The sequence below is a fragment of the Aedes albopictus genome, chromosome 1, assembly GCF_035046485.1.
Source record: "Aedes albopictus strain Foshan chromosome 1, AalbF5, whole genome shotgun sequence".
Classification (NCBI taxonomy): Eukaryota; Metazoa; Arthropoda; class Insecta; order Diptera; family Culicidae; genus Aedes; species Aedes albopictus.
The window spans coordinates 35,454,775-35,471,934 of record NC_085136.1 but is presented as its reverse complement, the minus strand read 5'-3'; the positions used below and the strand labels follow the sequence as shown (position 1 = coordinate 35,471,934).

Sequence of the window (17,160 nt, the reverse complement as noted above, 5' to 3'; positions counted from 1 at the left end):
TAAAACCCAGAAAGAATTCTGGTGGTAAACCTGATGGAACCTCAGGAATAATTCTTGAAAGAACACGAAAGGAATCCCAGGGGGAATCCAAAAGAAAGCCCAGAGAAAATCGTTGAAGGGATCCCGGGAAAAAAATGCCGGAAGAAACTTCAGAAAGAATCCCGGGAGAATTCAATGACGAATTCGGGGACGAATCTCTAAATGAATCTGCTCTCGGCGCATTCCTTGATGGAAATCCAGGAGACATTTATGAAAAAACAGTGAGAAATCAACTGAGGAATCCAAAAAGATTTTTGGAGGAATTCCTGAAAAAAATCTCGGGAGAAATCGTTTTGGGAATACCCAAAGAATATTCTTGGAAACCCCTAAGAATCCCTGGAGGAATTCCTGGACAAATTCTTAGAAGAATAGTTGCATGAATCACAGGAAGAATCCTGAGTGGAGTACATGGATGAATTCCAGAAGGAATACCGGGACGAATCCTTGTAGGATTCCCGAAAGGAATCGTTTGCTCCATTTAGTGAGCCAGTTCTGACATTAAATGTACACCATATACGATGTATGGGTCTCCTGAACAGCTTCTTCATGTAATTCTCAGGATATTCACTTCCAAAGAACTGTCCTATAAATAGGAAGCTGGGCATTTCACAAAATTATGTGAACCGGATCTAGATCCCAAAAAGACCAACCAAACCCATCCAATCCCCCGTCTTACCTTTTTCCGGTAACTGTCCGCCTTGGTCGGTTCATAGTCCTCCACGAACTCGTCGTACATGAACTGTAGTGTGAGTGCCGATTTGCCAACGCCTCCGCTGCCCACCATGATGACCTTGTGCAGCGCTGGTCCCGCCGTAGGTTTCTTGGACATTTTGCCGGTTGTTTTTTTTTTCTTCTCCCTTTCCGAGTAAATTTGCACTATTTCCAGGCCTGTTTCCGAGACGCACTCTACTGAACAAACACTACACTATACCGCGCTATCTCTCAGGATCACGCGACGAGGTAACACACTTGTGAGGTAATATCACTGCTGCTGCTGATTAGCGCAAATTCGTCAAAAATGCATTCAGTCTTCACGGTTCCTCTCTTGAACACTTGCTCGGTTGCGGGTGTAATTATAATATCTCACTTATCTTGCGTTGAGATGAACTTGTGGTCTTCTTCTTTCACCTGCCAGCGTGCTGCTCGACTACTACTTCACACCAGCCATCAGCGTCATGGTCGTCATCATCGCCGTCGGTTCATCCTGACCAACGTGATCTCCGCACACTTTCCTTGGACGCGAATCTGCCGAATCTGGAAATTGGGGAAGAAAAAAAAACTGAAGTTCAAGTGTTTAGAATTTATGGTATGTTTTCATTGGCATTGAACTGGTGGTGTTCAATGAACACCGGGCAACGCAATCCCGTCGAAGAGGTGTTGGTGGAGACGCACGATCATCTTGTAAGGGGTAAATTGCGTTGCCCGGGAACTTGATTGGGAAAATCAACAGACACGCGAAGCACGTGCCGAAATGCTGGTGGATTTTGGTTGTTTGTGGAAATGCTCCGGCGTGGAAAGATGAACGGTGCTTGTGGTATCGAACCGCAGATCAAGCTATTTGGAGTGGATAAGGTACCCGAAGAAAAATTTAAAATAAAACATAGCGATCGAAAGTAATTCAAGTGTAGTCAATTGTATTACACTTTACTCTTATTATCTATTCTATCAACGATGCTTTGACATTATCGTTGCAACATCTGGTTGCAACAACCAAATCAATATCAAATCAGCGCCAATTGCGATATAGCACAGAATACACTGCAGCATCAATAACTAGTAATCCTGATCATCTACGACAGTGCAGACTTAGGTAAACTTGATCAAAAGATCATCCCAAGGAACAATTTGTAGTTTCTAGCTTCAAAACTTTAAACAACACGACAGAAACGTGTTTGTTAAAAAAATATTGCCTTTTTATCTAGTGCAATGCAAGATTTTCTGAAAAATTTCTAACACCTGCTCAACTGCGAGATTTCTTTGAAAAATTGGCTTTAGTATTGAAATATCGTCGAAATTTCTCGTCACATAAAGACATGACGTCAATTACCTTATAGTATTCCATTCGGGCACCCGACCTGAAATGTGCAAATTTTCTCCTGCCTCTCGGACGTTGTTTCCGCACACGATCGATCCAAACATCACCGCGCCGGATCGAATTTGTTTGTGTTCTAAAATCCATTCCGTGCCGACATGTGTGTCGGATACAAAGTGTGCGTACATGGACCAGCTGCCCATCTGGCCCGGCCCGACACATCGGGGTTCAAACGGTTGAACTAGGTAGCAACAACGGAACGGCGGCAGCCGCAGCCAGCCGGTCCGCAACTTCGAGTTAGTTTTAGGATCGACCAACCGACGACGAGATGTGAATGTTTGTGAAAATCATCACGGATTTAATTTACGATACATCACAAGGCACGCTGAAACGGCGTTGTTTACTCTGGGCTATATATACTGCTGCTGCTGGAATGGAAGCCGTGGAAGAAAGTCAGCTCTGCCTCCTAAATGGCTTTCCAACGCATGATTAACACCAATAATGGACGGCACTGGCTGCGAGGATGGAATGCGGCCTCAGCTCATTTCGTGCAAGCCATTGCATTGTGATCCCGCCCGGTCTCTGGAGGGGAGTTCAATTAGGTTAAATGTATAATTGATGTAAAATAGTAATGGTCGTTAATAAAGGTTAACCAAGTGAACTGCTGCTTGACGAATAAAAGCCATACATTTTATGGTAGAAGGCGAGTAACCAATAGACAACAATGTTCCAAAAAGTACCGCAGCAAAGCAACCACCCTCTTATAAGCCAAGATACGGAAGCTATATTGTAGCGCAATATCTAGGTTAAAAGCCGGAAGTTGTGTTTATTAAAACGACACAAATGGATCGACTACCCGAATAAAAATAAATATCTATCGATTGAAAATACATTCAAATATATCACCTTTTTTCTGTATCACTCAATCAAATGCAACCTAGCATTCAATCACATTACAAGAGTATCAATCAAGATATTCGTCAATGGCTCCTTTCCACCCGGAAGAGCAGTTTCAATTCGGGTATCGATCAAAAGATTGCATGAATATAACACCCTGGGCAGAACGTCACGAATCCATCATCGGCCGACTTGTGACTGTTGTATATTTATGTAGCTATATGTACAAACGGAAGAAGATACGAAACGAGACAAACGAACTGGTAAACGCACGCAGCAGGATTGCCCCATTTCTGGGGGTACCCACTACTGGTGATGCACAGTGATTTCCCGTTTTTGAGTACTTATGCGTTTTACAGGCGGAATTCCTAGATCTGGTACTAAAGACCATGCTTGCTATATTTTTATAGGAGCTCCTCCATTCGAAACATAAAAATTTTCTATTAGTAATTTCGTATCTCTCTAGATTTAGATTTATTCATGGCGGGCTTGGTGGTCTCATGGCTAACGCTTCTGATGTAGACGGTCCTGGGTTCAATCTCTGACCCGTCTTTTTCATCCTACTTTGTATCTTTCTCTATTTTCTTTTTTTATACATAACTCATATACAAATTTTGTTCGTAGCCATTGCTAGGATTGTCTTGGATCTAACACTGTGCAATGCTGCATTCTTTGACAAGATTACAAACTGGCACGTGTCAGATGAGATTTCTCTATCTGATCATAAACACATAATCTTCAATTGGAGTGGTGAAGATTATTCTAGAACTGCATTTAGAAATCCCAGGGAGACAAACTGGAATCAATATGTAGAATTGTTGAATTCGCATTCATTTACAATGGGAGAAACTATTAATTCAACCCAAAAGTTGTAATCATTTTCTGAAATGGTAAATGAAATTATCATCAACTCATTTAACAGCAGTTGTCCCACCATACGATAGTCTTCTATAAGAGATGTGTCATGATGGAACTTTGGTTCGCCTGTGAAATTTTTTTCGTAAAATGTTCAATAGAGCGAAACAAACGGGAGATTGGACTCAGTACATGAAAGCCCTGACTGAGCACAACAACGAAATACAAAAATCTAAAAGAAAATCGAGTGCTGACATGTGAAAGCATAAACAGTACTCCTGTAGTTGCTAGACTACCAAAAATGCTTGCAAAAGATCATGCAAATGAATTGGGAAATCTGAAACGTGGCGAAGGAGGTTTTACTAAAACTCCTCGTGAAACTTTGGATTTAATGACGGAAACCCATTTTCCAGGTTCGGTTCTAAGTGTGGATTCCAATGATACTGTATCTTTGGAAGGTGAAGGTTGTCCTAGTATAAACTCAAATAATGCAGTAAACACCGGAGTCAAATAATACAGTAAACACCGTCTCAGATTTAACTGATGAAATCATCATTAAGGCCAGAGTGGAAATGCACTTTGATCTTTTCAGCCTTTTAAATCTGCAGTAGTTGATGGGATATTTCCAGCACTGATTCAAAACGGAGAAGCGGTGTTGGTTCAATCACTAATTGAGTTGTCCAAGGCTAGTTTAAGATTCAATTACGTTCCCTCAAAATGGAGACTTGTTAAAGTTCTTTTTATACCAAAAAAGGAGAAGCGCGACAAGACGCATCCGAATACATATTGGAGAATCAGTCTTTCTTCAGTTTTGTTGAAGATTTTTGAAAGCATTTTATCAATTCTTCATACATAAAAGAGCATCCCCTATCTCATTTCCAGTTTGCTTATCAATCTGGTAAGTCAACGGTTACAGCACTTCATTCACTAGTAACAAAGGTGGAAAAACCGTTTTCAGCTAAAGAGATAGCTCTATGCGTTTTCTTAAACATAGAAGGAGCATTTGATAATGCCTCCTTTTCATCTAGGAAGCGTGCCATACCATAGAGAATAAGAACTTCGACCAATGTATCATTCATTGGATTTATACTGTGCTTGCAAAAAGAGGAATCACCTCTGAGCTGGGAAGTTCTTTTATAACAGTAAGGGCAACGAAGGGTTGCCCTCAAGGAGGAGTCCTCTCACCACTAATGTGGTCCTTAGTTATTATAGACGATCTTCTAAGAAGCTTGAAGGAAAAAGGTTTCGAAGTTGTGGGCTTTGCAGACGATATAGTCATAATAGTGAGAGGAAGGTATGACGAAACAATTTCGGAGAGAATGCAAGGGGCTCTAAACTATACACATTCATGGTGTATTAAGGAGGGCCTTAGCATCAACCCGTCAAAACTCGTAATTGCCCCTTTCACTAGGAGAAGGAAGATCAACCTAAGAGCTTTTCGGCTTGGAGGGATATAAATTCATCCTAGTGATCGAGTCAAATACTTAGATTTGATTCTGGATGCTAAACTGAACTGGAATGCTCAAATTGAGTCCGTGATCGCAACAAGTGCGTTTTGGTTATGCTTCAAAACTATTGGCAGAAAGTGGGGCTTGAAACCAAACATGATAATGTGGATTTATACTGTCAAAATTCGCCCAAAAGTGACGTATGTTTCGTTTGTCTGGTGGCCAAAAACAGAACAAGCTACCACGCAATCAAAGCTTGCACAAATTCAACGTCTTGCGTCCAGGAGCGATGCGAAGCACTCCATCAAAAGCTTTAGATGCGATTCTCAATCTGCTACCTTTACACGAGTACGTGCAATTAGAAGCAGAAAAGGTATTTTTGCGACTTAAACGAGTTGAAAAGCTTATGCCAAGTGATTATGTAGGACACCTGAGCATTTCACAATACTTCCAAAATAGGCCAGTAATGTAAATGATTAAAGACTGGATAAAACCTGTGGAGAACCATGATGCTTCCTTACCTCAAGCCCAAGGAAGTATTTCATATTTCCCATCGAAACTATGTCGAAGTGCTTTTTCAATTCAGCATATACTTCGTTGATTAGGCCGTTATCCTCGCATCCAACCACAACGTCATCAATATAAATCAAAACGTACACCTTTGTTCAGAAAACACGTTTCGGAACGTAAGAAGGCAAAACGCTAGGCAAGTTTTACAGGCACTTTATTCGAGCACTACTTGAATTTACAGTTCACTTATTACTAAACATTCACGATTATATTCGCGCACTGGTTGAAACATAACTGAAGTTCCATTGCGCACTATGCACATATTTATAGTGCGCCGCGCGTTCTAAGTCGCGCGCAGCGCATTCTAGAAAGGTCGCGAACTCGCAGTACAATTCTGGAGCGTTGATGATGATGACGGCAATGATGATCGAACGGGCCACTAACTCCTTCGTGGGGCACTCACTGGAAGTCACTCAGTTTCACTGATGGCACTCGCATGACAGGTCACTGGTGTGCGATGCGGCTGCGGTTGCTGTTGTTATTATTGCTACCCGCGTCATATGCGAAAATGTTGATTTCTTTTCCAACATACCGCCGGCCTTGAAGGCTCGCCTTCAAAATTTTACATCTCCGTTGACGACGTTTTCCATCAAGCTGCGACAGCTTGATACGAAGATTGGGTGTTTCCTCTGCAAGATTCAAATCGGCTTCGTTGGTTTCATTGAATGACTTTTGATCTGACATCAGGTGGTGTGGAAATTTCCTTCCATTTAGCTTGTGAGTACAGAGCATAGCTGTGGTTGTAACTGGGAATGCACTTGATGATGGTGAGACATGCTTCGATTGGTTAGGCTGTTGGTCATGCAGACGCCCTTCGTGCTGCTGTTGGTGTTTCGGTGGAACCAAACCATGGAGTAGTGAGTTGTGTTTCTCACCGCATGATTTACATCCACCTGAATTACACTTATTGACGTAGTGATTAGGCGACAAATAGTTAAAACACAACTTCATCTTCCTCACGTGTCTTTTCCTGACAGCTGGACTCATGGTCATAAATGCATTGCATTTCCACAAATTATGATATCGGTGACTCTGACAAATACGGCAACCTACTGACATTGTTGCAGTCAATGACAGCTGTGTGGTTCTTGTAGGTTTACAGGGTCTTCCCTTTTCAACCTCTAGTGCTTCCAATGTGTGGCACCTTCTGTTGATAAATTGGACGATCTCTTCATACGTTGGTGATTCGTCATCCTGGATCTGGGTCTCCCAATAGCGGCGTGAGCTTCCATCGAGTTTACTGGTGAGGAGGTATACTAGAAGTGTGCCCCATTCATCAGTGGGCTCATTAAGCTGTTTCAATGCATTGACGTTTCGCTGAAACTCTGTCAACAAACGACGCAGCTCCCTCGGTGAATCCTCTGGTACCTGCTTGATGGTGAACAACGCTTTCAAATGCTTTTGCTTAATCACGCGACGATTTTCGAACCTCTCCACTAATAGATCCCAGGCTACTTGGTAGTTGACGTCGGTGATGTCCATCGCATCCAACACGCTAGCTGCCTCACCCTTGAGGGTTGATTTCAGGTATAACAGCTTCTGCACGTTGGACAGCTGCATGTTTCTGTCGATGAGTGCCTGAAATGCATCCCTAAATCCTGGCCAGTCCATGTAATAACCACCGAAGGTAGGCAACTCCAACGTTGGCAATCGCACAGCCACTGGTTGTTGAGGAATGGGCAGTTGGTTTTGAAGCTGAACAGCCAGCAACGGTTGCTCGATGCTACGACTAGCACCTTGTCCTTGCATTTTCCTAAGGGCGGACCGCAAAGCAACCCTTGCGTTGATGCATCGCTCCTCAAATGCAGCTCGCTTTTCTTCCTCCTCTTCAGCGTCGATGTCTTCACCTGCGTCGATGTTGTTCTGTACAGTGCTGTACTCAGCCCAACACTGGTCGATGATCTCCAGCCGCGTTTGAATATGATCCTCAGTCAGGCCGGACTTGGAGTCGATATCTCGGATGAACACCTCGATTCGTGTCAATCGTCCAAGAATCACTCCACGCAGTCGCTTGAGTTCTGACGCCATGCCGAGAGCTGTGATAATCCGTCGTTCAATAGGGTCACTGATATGCCGCCGGCCGGTGACGCCGTTGAATACCTCAGCTGCTTGTGTCTGAGTGGTTCAACCGACGACTGACGCGCACCGAAAGCACTGTCGCACACTGTAGCTGCGCTGTTACCGAATACTCGACGGAAGTTCACTTTACTTCGCGTTGTATAGCCCCGCGAACGCTAGCTTCTACGACTGCACTCGACTACGCGAAACTGAACGCGACGCGAACTTGCCTATAGCCTTCTGCTGCTGGATCTGCACGATCCGGCTCGAAGGACCAAATGTTCAGAAAACACGTTTCGGAACGTAAGAAGGCAAAACGCTAGGCAAGTTTTACAGGCACTTTATTCGAGCACTACTTGAATTTACAGTTCACTTCTTACTAAACATTCACGATTATATTCGCGCACTGGTTGAAACATAACTGAAGTTCCATTGCGCACTATGCACATATTTATAGTGCGCCGCGCGTTCTAGAAAAGTCGCGCGCAGCGCATTCTAGAAAGGTCGCGAACTCGCAGTACAATTCTGGAGCGTTGATGATGATGACGGCAATGATGATCGAACGGGCCACTCACTCCTTCGTGGGGCACTCACTGGAAGTCACTCAGTTTCACTGATGGCACTCGCATGACAGGTCGCTGGTGTGCGATGCGGCTGCGGTTGCTGTTGTTATTATTGCTACCCGCGTCATATGCGAAAATGTTGATTTCTTTTCCAACAACCTTCTTACCTCCTATCTGTACAGACAGGGATCAGCCAAACTCTGTTTGAACCCCATCTTCTTAAGGAGTTCATCGAGACGGCTATTCCAACATCTGGCGGATTGCCGGAGTCCATAGACGCTTTTGTGTAGGTGACAAACCATTTGTTCTCGACGTGGTACAGCGAACCCCGGAGGTTGACGCATGAAAACTTCCTCGGTGAGGTCGCCATGAAGATATGCAGTCCGTACATCCAAATGTTCGAGATGCAGTTTACGCTGGCTTGCAACATCTAACAGGGCTGTAAGCGTGGCCTGCTTGGCAACAGGTGCATAAACCTCCTGGAAGTCAACACCGGGTCGTTGGCCACAACCCTGCGCGACTAAGCGCGATATGTGCCAAACAACGTCGCCCTTCTCGTTCCGCTTAATGGAATACACCCATTTGCTGCCAATGGCCTTCTTCCCTGGTGGCAGCTCCACCAGCGTCCATGATCCAAGCTCTCGGTGTGAAGCAAGTTCTGCCTCCATAGCCTTCAAGCAAATCTTCTTCTGTGAACAGCTCACCGCTTCCTGATATGATGACGGCTCGGACTCTTCCTGCGCACAGACGGCATTCTCTTCCTCGATGAGTCGCACCGGCGGCTTTCCCTTATTGCGTCGGTGGGAACGGGGACGAATTTCATCGTCCCGAAAACCTACCAAGTCCGACTCTTCACTTCCACGCTCTACCGAGAGAAACTCTTCGTCGGATACACTATTCCGATCCTCTTGTTCTTCTTCGCTGAGATTTGAATCCGGATAAACCACAATGACTGCTGGATCGATTTCGGTTTCCTTACCGCGCATGACTTCTTTGATGGTTTCGTTTCCCGCCAGCTCTTCGACGAACCTTGTGTCCCGACTTATCACCACCGTGTCCGTATCGGGGTTGAGGAAACGGTACGCTTTCCTCCCTTCAGCATAACCAACAAAAATCATACGAACAGTCTTTTGGTCCAACTTCTTTCTGCGCTCTTTCGGCACGTGCACGAAGACCGGGGAGCCAAACACCTTCATGTGGCGGTAGCTCGGCTTGTCCCCATACCACAGTTCATGTGGCGTCCTTCCGGTGGCCAAAGCTGGAACACGATTCAGGATGTAGTTGGCCGTACATACCGCTTCATCCCAATACTTCTGATTCAGGCCCAGGGGACTGTTATGGTCTTCTTTTTTTCTTACCCAGCATTAAAACAATGCTGCTGTGCTGAAAGATAGGTTGTCAGCTTGAGCCGTACGCTTGAGCCTCGGTTATGTTGGCTACGAAAACATTGCATTGGTGGGATAGGGATGCCACTTCCTTGTTCAGGGCGGCCTCCGACAGCAAGCAGTGCGTCATCTCAATAAGCGAACGATTATTTCTCTCTGCCTTCCCGTTCTGCTGTGGGCAGTACGGGGCAGTCAGCTGCTGGACGATTCCGTTCTTGCGATCGGATGACCTTCGAAACTTTCCCAAACTGTGTGCGGACCATTTCGATGTATTCCTGGATCTTTTCTACGGCCTGCGACTTCCGTTGCAACAGGTAGACCACGCAAAAACGGCTCTTATCGTCAATCATGGTCATGATATAACGGTTACCGCTTGGATCGGAACTTCCATCTGGCCACATAGATCTGTGTGAACAAAATCCAGCACTTCCTTTGATTTCACCTGGGACTGCTTCAGAAAGGGCAAGCATGATAGTCCTCGCACACGATCACGCTGATGTCGTCTGGGTTGCGGTGCCCCAAGCGACGGTGCCACAACTGTTGACAATCTTCTCGGTGGCGAGCGGTTACTTGCAGCGAATGTTCACTCCGAAGCTTCAGCTGGTACAAGTTCCTGTTCCGGGTTCCAGTTCCGGGTGGTCAAACACCACCTCGTACCCTTCATCAACTATCTTGCTGACGGACAGCAGGTTGTTTGTCAAAACCGGTACGTGCAAAACCTTTCACAGTTTCAAATCCACAGATCCACCTTTTCCGTCATCTGCTTGAAGCTGTCTATCACCGATACCTTCGGAGAAGACCTTGTTCCCGTCCGCCAGGCGTATTTGTTCCCGGTGCGAAGAATCAACGACGTCCATCTTCGAGATGTCTCCGGTCATATGCGATGTGCAGCCGGAGTCGAGGAACCAAACGTCACCAGCCGCAACTGAACGCACACCAAAACAAATTTGTCCATTCGACTCCGCTTTGTTTAGCTTCTGCGGTTTTCCGCTCGTATCAACCCGGCTTGAAACCCGACTGCTGCCACCTTACTTTCCGAAACCTGGACTCTGTTTCCACTGCTGGTCCTGCTTGAGCTTCCGGCAATCCCGCTTGTATTGTCCTTCCTTTCCGCAATAATGGCATTTGAATTTCGTCTTGGCGACTGATTTAGCGGCCTGTAGGGCAGACTCGTCGTGAAGCGATGAGTGCTGTTCATGTTCGCATCGGCGTCTCCATTCCTCCAACAAACGCCCCTTGACAAAATCCAACGTCAATTCATCTTTCGCCCGCGATTCCACGGACATGATGAGCACATTGTAGGTTTCCGGGAGGCTCGAAAGGATGATGGCGATCAATCACTGGCCCGACAGCTTCTCGCCGATTCCAACGAGCCGGTTAACGAGCATGGTGATCTTTTTTCTTTTTTTATAGAAAGAGGAAATCTGCTTCTACAGATACCCGAGAGGTGGATCCTCAGGTGATGTAGGGTCGACACTAAAACCTCTTTCTCTCTCTTCCTTACCTTCGCGGTACGCCCGTTAGGGATGACTTCGAGAAGGGGGATAAGTACACTTTAATGGTAAGCGTTCCACCTGCTACCGTCTTAAGTTGTTCGCTCTTTTCGGAGACTCGGGCCCTGGCTACTTGGGCTCCTGGATGGGGAGGGGGAGCCAACTCAACTAGCTATTGTTCGGCTCGCCATTTTCTCTGTAGTTCAAGGACGATTCGAGATACCGTGGAAGAAACGGCATTCCACTTGTCCTCCCCCGTACACATCCTTTCAACAATGTTGTCGGGAGTGATATATCTACCTACCACATACCTCCTGCATACTCGACCTTTGCTCCACGAAGCGTGGGCATTCAAAGAGCACATGCTCCGCGGTCTCGTCGCAGTCTGCCCACTCCGGACATATAGGAGAACCTGTAGGTCCGAATTTGTGCAGATACCACCTAAAGCACCCAGGCCTGACAGAAATTGTGTCAAGTGAAAATTCACCTCGCTATGGGGCCTGCTCGTCCACTTGGACACGCTCGGTGATCTGCGACAGGTGATCCGCCATGTTGCCCTTGTCAGACAAACGCAACGAAATCAGCCGACGGAGCAGGTAAACTTTCCCCGACATAGACTTCCGCTCGTGATGTTGTTGGAGGGAATCCCACATCTCCTTGGCGGTCGATTTTTCCATCACATGGCATAACTGGGAGTCTTCCAGTGCCACGCCGATGATCAATTGGGCAATTCCATCCCGCAATGACAACCAATACAATCCTTCGACGGAACAGCAGGTGCATCCGTCTTCACGATGTCCGCTAGGCCTTTTTCACCGAGCAGCAACATAACCTTGTACTACCACAGGCGTCAGTTATGATCCCAAATTTTTCTAAGACTACTTGCTCGAACATTTTTCCCGGTAAATTCCGACGGACCGACACGATATTCCCGCGAACCAACTAGTTTCCGACAGTGCCTGGGCCCAAAACCTATTGGCCAGGTGGAAGCAAACGATATTAGGACAAACTAGTTCACTAAAAACGACGAAAAAAATGATCGAACGAAAAACGCGTGTGCTTTATTTATATTGAAAAACTTGTTAACAGAATGTTTTGTCTCTAGCGCAAGGCACCACGCCGAGTGTGCAGTGCTGCCAAAATATCAAGGATGCCCGTCGGCCCAAAGTAAATGAAATTCCAACATCGCCATCTGTTCATTAATTTCAAAGCACCTTACGATTCATTGAAAAGAAATGAGAAAAAAAAAGATAATGTCATAACATGGTTGTCCGGCGAAAATAATTAGGCTGATACGCGCAACGCTGGATGGATCAAAATTAAGTATGGATTACTGCACGAATTTATGCTGGCCTGTTTACTCTCACACGATGTATGACGTTTGAGAGGTTTCGGCATCGCTCGAATGTCAAATTTTCTGTGAGAGTAAGCAGGCCAGCATGAATTTGTGCAGAAGTTCATTCGGATTGCAGGCGAAGTGTCTACTTCGTTTGTGACCTTGGGTGGTTTGAAGCAGGGTGATGATTTTTCAAATTTAGGTACTATTCAACATTGCACTCGAAAGAGCGATTAGGCATGCAGAGGAATGGTACTATCATCAAACTATCACATATGCTCCTCGCTCGGCTTTGCAGACGATGATATTGATCTCATCGACATCGATCGTAGGGCAGTGGAGGAAGCTTATGCTTCTCTGAAAAGAGAGACCGCGAGGATAGGGTTGACCTCTCACTGAAAATTTGTTCATATACTTTCTGGGACAGGCTGTATGGAATATACACACTGAGCATTACTACATCTTAAAAGCTTTCTAGCTACTATTTCATTTAATTTGTGCACACAGTAAAATCAGAATAATGTAACCCGTAACGTGGGTAGATCACCTTATAATGGTGCGTTACGGCGTAAGATCTACCATAACAAATTTTGATTCCGTAATTCTTCAGTTCGGTTAATTTAAATGCAGGAAATTATAAGATCAAAATTCGGTTTAGTTTCTGTGTTTTGTTTTATTTTCGTATTTTCACTACTAATATTCCATTTGTTTCAGTATTATTTGCTAACTTTAATATAATAGGGGGATTCACTTAACTGCGTAAACTGATTAAACTGATTGAACGTCGCGATCACCAAGGCAATCTTTGAATATTTCATTCGCAAAATCATGAAATTGTTTAGTGAGTACCCCTAATAACTATTTCTCGCGTTCAGTATCATACGGGCGTAGCTACATTGATCGATTTCTCTTCATCGATTTTCTCTTCGGATTATTCCGGGAAATACGCTGAATGTTCGAATGATCTCTCGGTGTGTTTCGGTGAAGGACGACTAGAGCAAGCATCTAAAACAATAAAAACAGCCACAAATGATTTCCCGGCCAAGTTATTAAACAAAGAGAAAATCGATGAGGAGAAATCGATCATTGTAGATACGCCCGTATGATACTAAGCGCGAGATTTGCTTCAGCGCTGTTCAGGTAAATAAAGTTGTAATGAGCCATTTTACGAAGTGACAACAATGTTGATGATGATATTGGTTTTCACGGGTTATTGGACGCTACCTCCTATCAAAATTCATTCATAAAATCAGCTCGTAAAATGGACTATTGTAATGTAGGTCAATTAAAATTCTATATATGTAGGTATCATAATAATAATATTCATTATTCCAGGTAAAATCAGGTAATTTGTCAACTATATAAATTAATTATATTTTAATTACATGATATTTGGGATTTTGGGAGGGGTAGCCTAAGGAAGCTAAATGAACTGGTTTCTGGGCAAATGTTCATGGGGTGGCCAGGCTTTCTCACGAGATAACAACCATCGTCTTCCGAAGGTTTCCAGTGAATTTAGCTCACCCTGCTACAACAAACCATCAGGTAGATCATTCCCTTCCGGTATGACTCTGCAGCCATAGGTAATCCTTGCGCTGATGGTGGTACACAATCATCATCATCATCATCACAGTAAAATCAGAATAATGATGCCAAATGCGGAGGCAATCTAAAACCGGGAAGGTACTGTGGCGCCATTTAATGCTCCCCTAAGAGGACATAAAAATCGGATCGTAAAACTTCATACAGTCCCTTTTACACATTGTTACATAAGCTTTTCGAAGCATGTTAGTAGCGAGATGTCAAGAAGAAAATTGGTTATGTCAGATTGTATGCGTCAAGGGTTGCGAAATATGACGATTGAATGGTCGAATGTATCATTTCATGATGAAATCGTGTTAAGATGAGAACATAAGGACTGTTAACGTCATTTTGTGTAAGTTATATTACATAGACTGAGCTGTATTGAATATGTGTTAACAGTTGGACTTTTGGCTGTTGTCTACTGGTTTTTGATGAAGTTGAATTATTTGCTGATATAAAATGCAACTTTGTATGATGTACATACTTCTTCCGGTTCAGCTCAACTTGATGACTGAACTGCACCAAGAGCGAATGAGTCATTCTTTATCAGCGAACCAGCAATCACCTCCGCGGACGGACCACCATTCCCATCGGTAACGATGACGACAACGACGACGGACGCATTCTTTGCACATTCACTCACTCAAGTCGCGCTCGAATCTCCCTCAGAGCTGAATTCATTGCCGGTGCCTCCCGCCCGATGCAACCGGCAACTCAGTCATCCGAGTCTTCCAATACAGCAGCAGCAGCAGCAGCAGAGCGAACATCGGCCGGCGGAAGAGAAGGGGGCGAGACATTGAGTAATAAAGTAATTAAACATCCAGTCGCTTGGCGGAGTAGGGGAATTCCACCCAAGAGACTGAAAGGAGAAGGCACCAGCCCAGCAGCGCCAGTGGGTGAAGGGGCGCTCTGCTCCAAGACACGAGTCGAGTCAAACAATAACAGTGGAGCCCAACGACCAAGCTGGCTGGCTGTAAGGTCACATGATGGTTTCAGGGGTTTCCTCTGCCGCAGATGGTGGCGTCCTTTCTTCGCTTCGCCCATCAGAGATGGTTGATGGGGAAGCGTGGAGGTTGGGTATCGGCTCGACAGTGAGCACTGATGACGGACGGTGGTAATGTGTGAAAGCTGAAGCTTTTCCATCGTCGAGCCGTGATGCGCGATAGTTATCTGTTGCTTGACATCGTCGTTGTAAGTGTCTATTGTTTTTCGAAGACGACTTGCGATGCTGATGATGATGATGACGAGTGGATTTTTTTTAAATAAACACAGAAACTTAATAAACCCAGCGGACTGCGAGCGGAAGTAGAGCATTTCAGGCCAAACATTTCAATAGGTCCTATCTGCATTTGAGAGACTCTCTTTGTTCACTTTCTCTTTCAAATATTGCAATGTAATGGTACACTTTTCAACTATTTTTGCAGTACAAATCAAAAGACGATTGTTTTGACCATCGTTCAATGCAAGGAGATAATCAAAATACAAATTAACAGCTGAGATATTAACGAAAGAGAGAGAAACCAAAGAGAGCCTCTCTTCTGCAGATTGGACCTTTAGACATGTTTGGCCTGATTTGTAATAGTTGTAAAGAAAATTTAGGTTCATACGTAGATATTACAATTCGAACAAAAAATAGTCTCAAGTAATATTTTCAAGTCAAAAGTACTCCCGGAGTTCCTTAGAACCATCATAAAATCAAATTTAAGCTAGTTTGGTTTTATCGCGGTTTTTGCAGAACCTCTTCAAAATCAATTGGAGTTCAACACGTCACTCAAGAGTTTCTTCTGAAGAATTATTAATTGAACATGGTCACAAAGGCAAAAACTCACTTTTCCAAACTGGGTGAGGTGGCGACACCCGCCCAGCAAAACATGCGTCGCGCCCAATCAGTGATACTACTGCTTACTTACAACTCACAGTGAAAAGCGAAAGCCACGCGGATAGTATTGATTTTTCTTTCGTTTCTGTTTGCCCCTGTTTTTGCCCTCGCTTCTGTACCTGGGCGAGCTCGGAGTCGCTGTATAGCTTTTCCTCGTCGTCGTCGTCGTGGTCGTTTTACTTTCAAGGTTTCCACCACCCCCGCCCATAATCAACATCATCGTCAGGCGAGCGAACTGGCATGGCAGGAGATACTGCAACTACCCCGAAGTCTTTAGACTTCGATACCACGTGCTTCTTGCAGACGTAAAGGAAATTATAAAATTCAAACTAAATTTACGCTTGATTTTCGGCTGTAGAAAAGCCTTTCCAGGTAGCTAATTACCGCGCTTCGCTGATGCGTTGGCGTTTGAGTCTAATTGGTAGAAACTACCGGAGAGAAGAGAAGCGATAACGCGCGACTTTTGTTCAAGCTCACGCTGCTGTGTGTCATTACATAGGGTAATTCGCTAATTGTTGAACACTACCCAAATGTTGAACAGTTTCTGAATATTTTATTATAAATCTTACTTAAGTAATTTTCATCCAACGTAAACGTATGATGTAGAAGCATATACATGTGGGTTACGATATTGCTCTAATTAAGTTACAAAATTATACGTATTTTTCGTCAAAAAAATTGATTGAAAATTTTGTACCGCTGATGATACGAAAACTGCACAATTCTTAAGATTAATTTTAAGAAATTGCTGTTACGAACTAAGCTTTGCGGGCAAATCGACCACAAATATCAAAGGCACACCATAGTTACAAGAACTGGAAGGATGTCATTAACAGTTTAACATTGTTTAAAATGACATTTTCATTGTAATTTAATTTGAAAAAAAATATTTTCCTTATCACACTATCATTATGCATCCATGATCCAATTGTTGAACACTGGCATAACCTACGATGTTAGCATGACTGCTAGATTTTTTTTTCAGCTTACCTAACCGTACATTTCGTGGGGTTTCAAAGGC

General features: G+C 44.3%; 2 protein-coding genes across 5 annotated transcripts in view; both read right to left on the bottom strand.

Annotated features, from left to right (window-relative positions):
* The window catches only part of LOC109428515 (ras-related protein Ral-a), a 74,001-nt gene that overhangs the window by 13,886 nt on the left and 42,955 nt on the right, over window positions 1-17,160 (bottom strand). For 3 of the 4 annotated variants that reach the window (XM_062844360.1, XM_062844357.1, XM_062844358.1), the window contains exon 2: window positions 716-1,293. In XM_062844360.1, the coding sequence (XP_062700344.1) occupies window positions 716-868 (153 nt within the window). In that variant the 5' untranslated portion in view covers window positions 869-1,293. The remainder of the gene's footprint in view (window positions 1-715; window positions 1,294-17,160) is intronic. The other variant, XM_062844359.1, reaches the window with a different exon arrangement.
* Window positions 1,190-7,869, bottom strand: LOC134288257 (uncharacterized). Its single transcript, XM_062852532.1, has 2 exons — window positions 6,942-7,869; window positions 1,190-1,293 (listed from the first exon to the last, which is right to left on the bottom strand). The coding sequence occupies exons 1-2, from the start codon at window positions 7,867-7,869 to the stop codon at window positions 1,190-1,192; spliced, it is 1,032 nt and encodes a 343-aa protein (XP_062708516.1).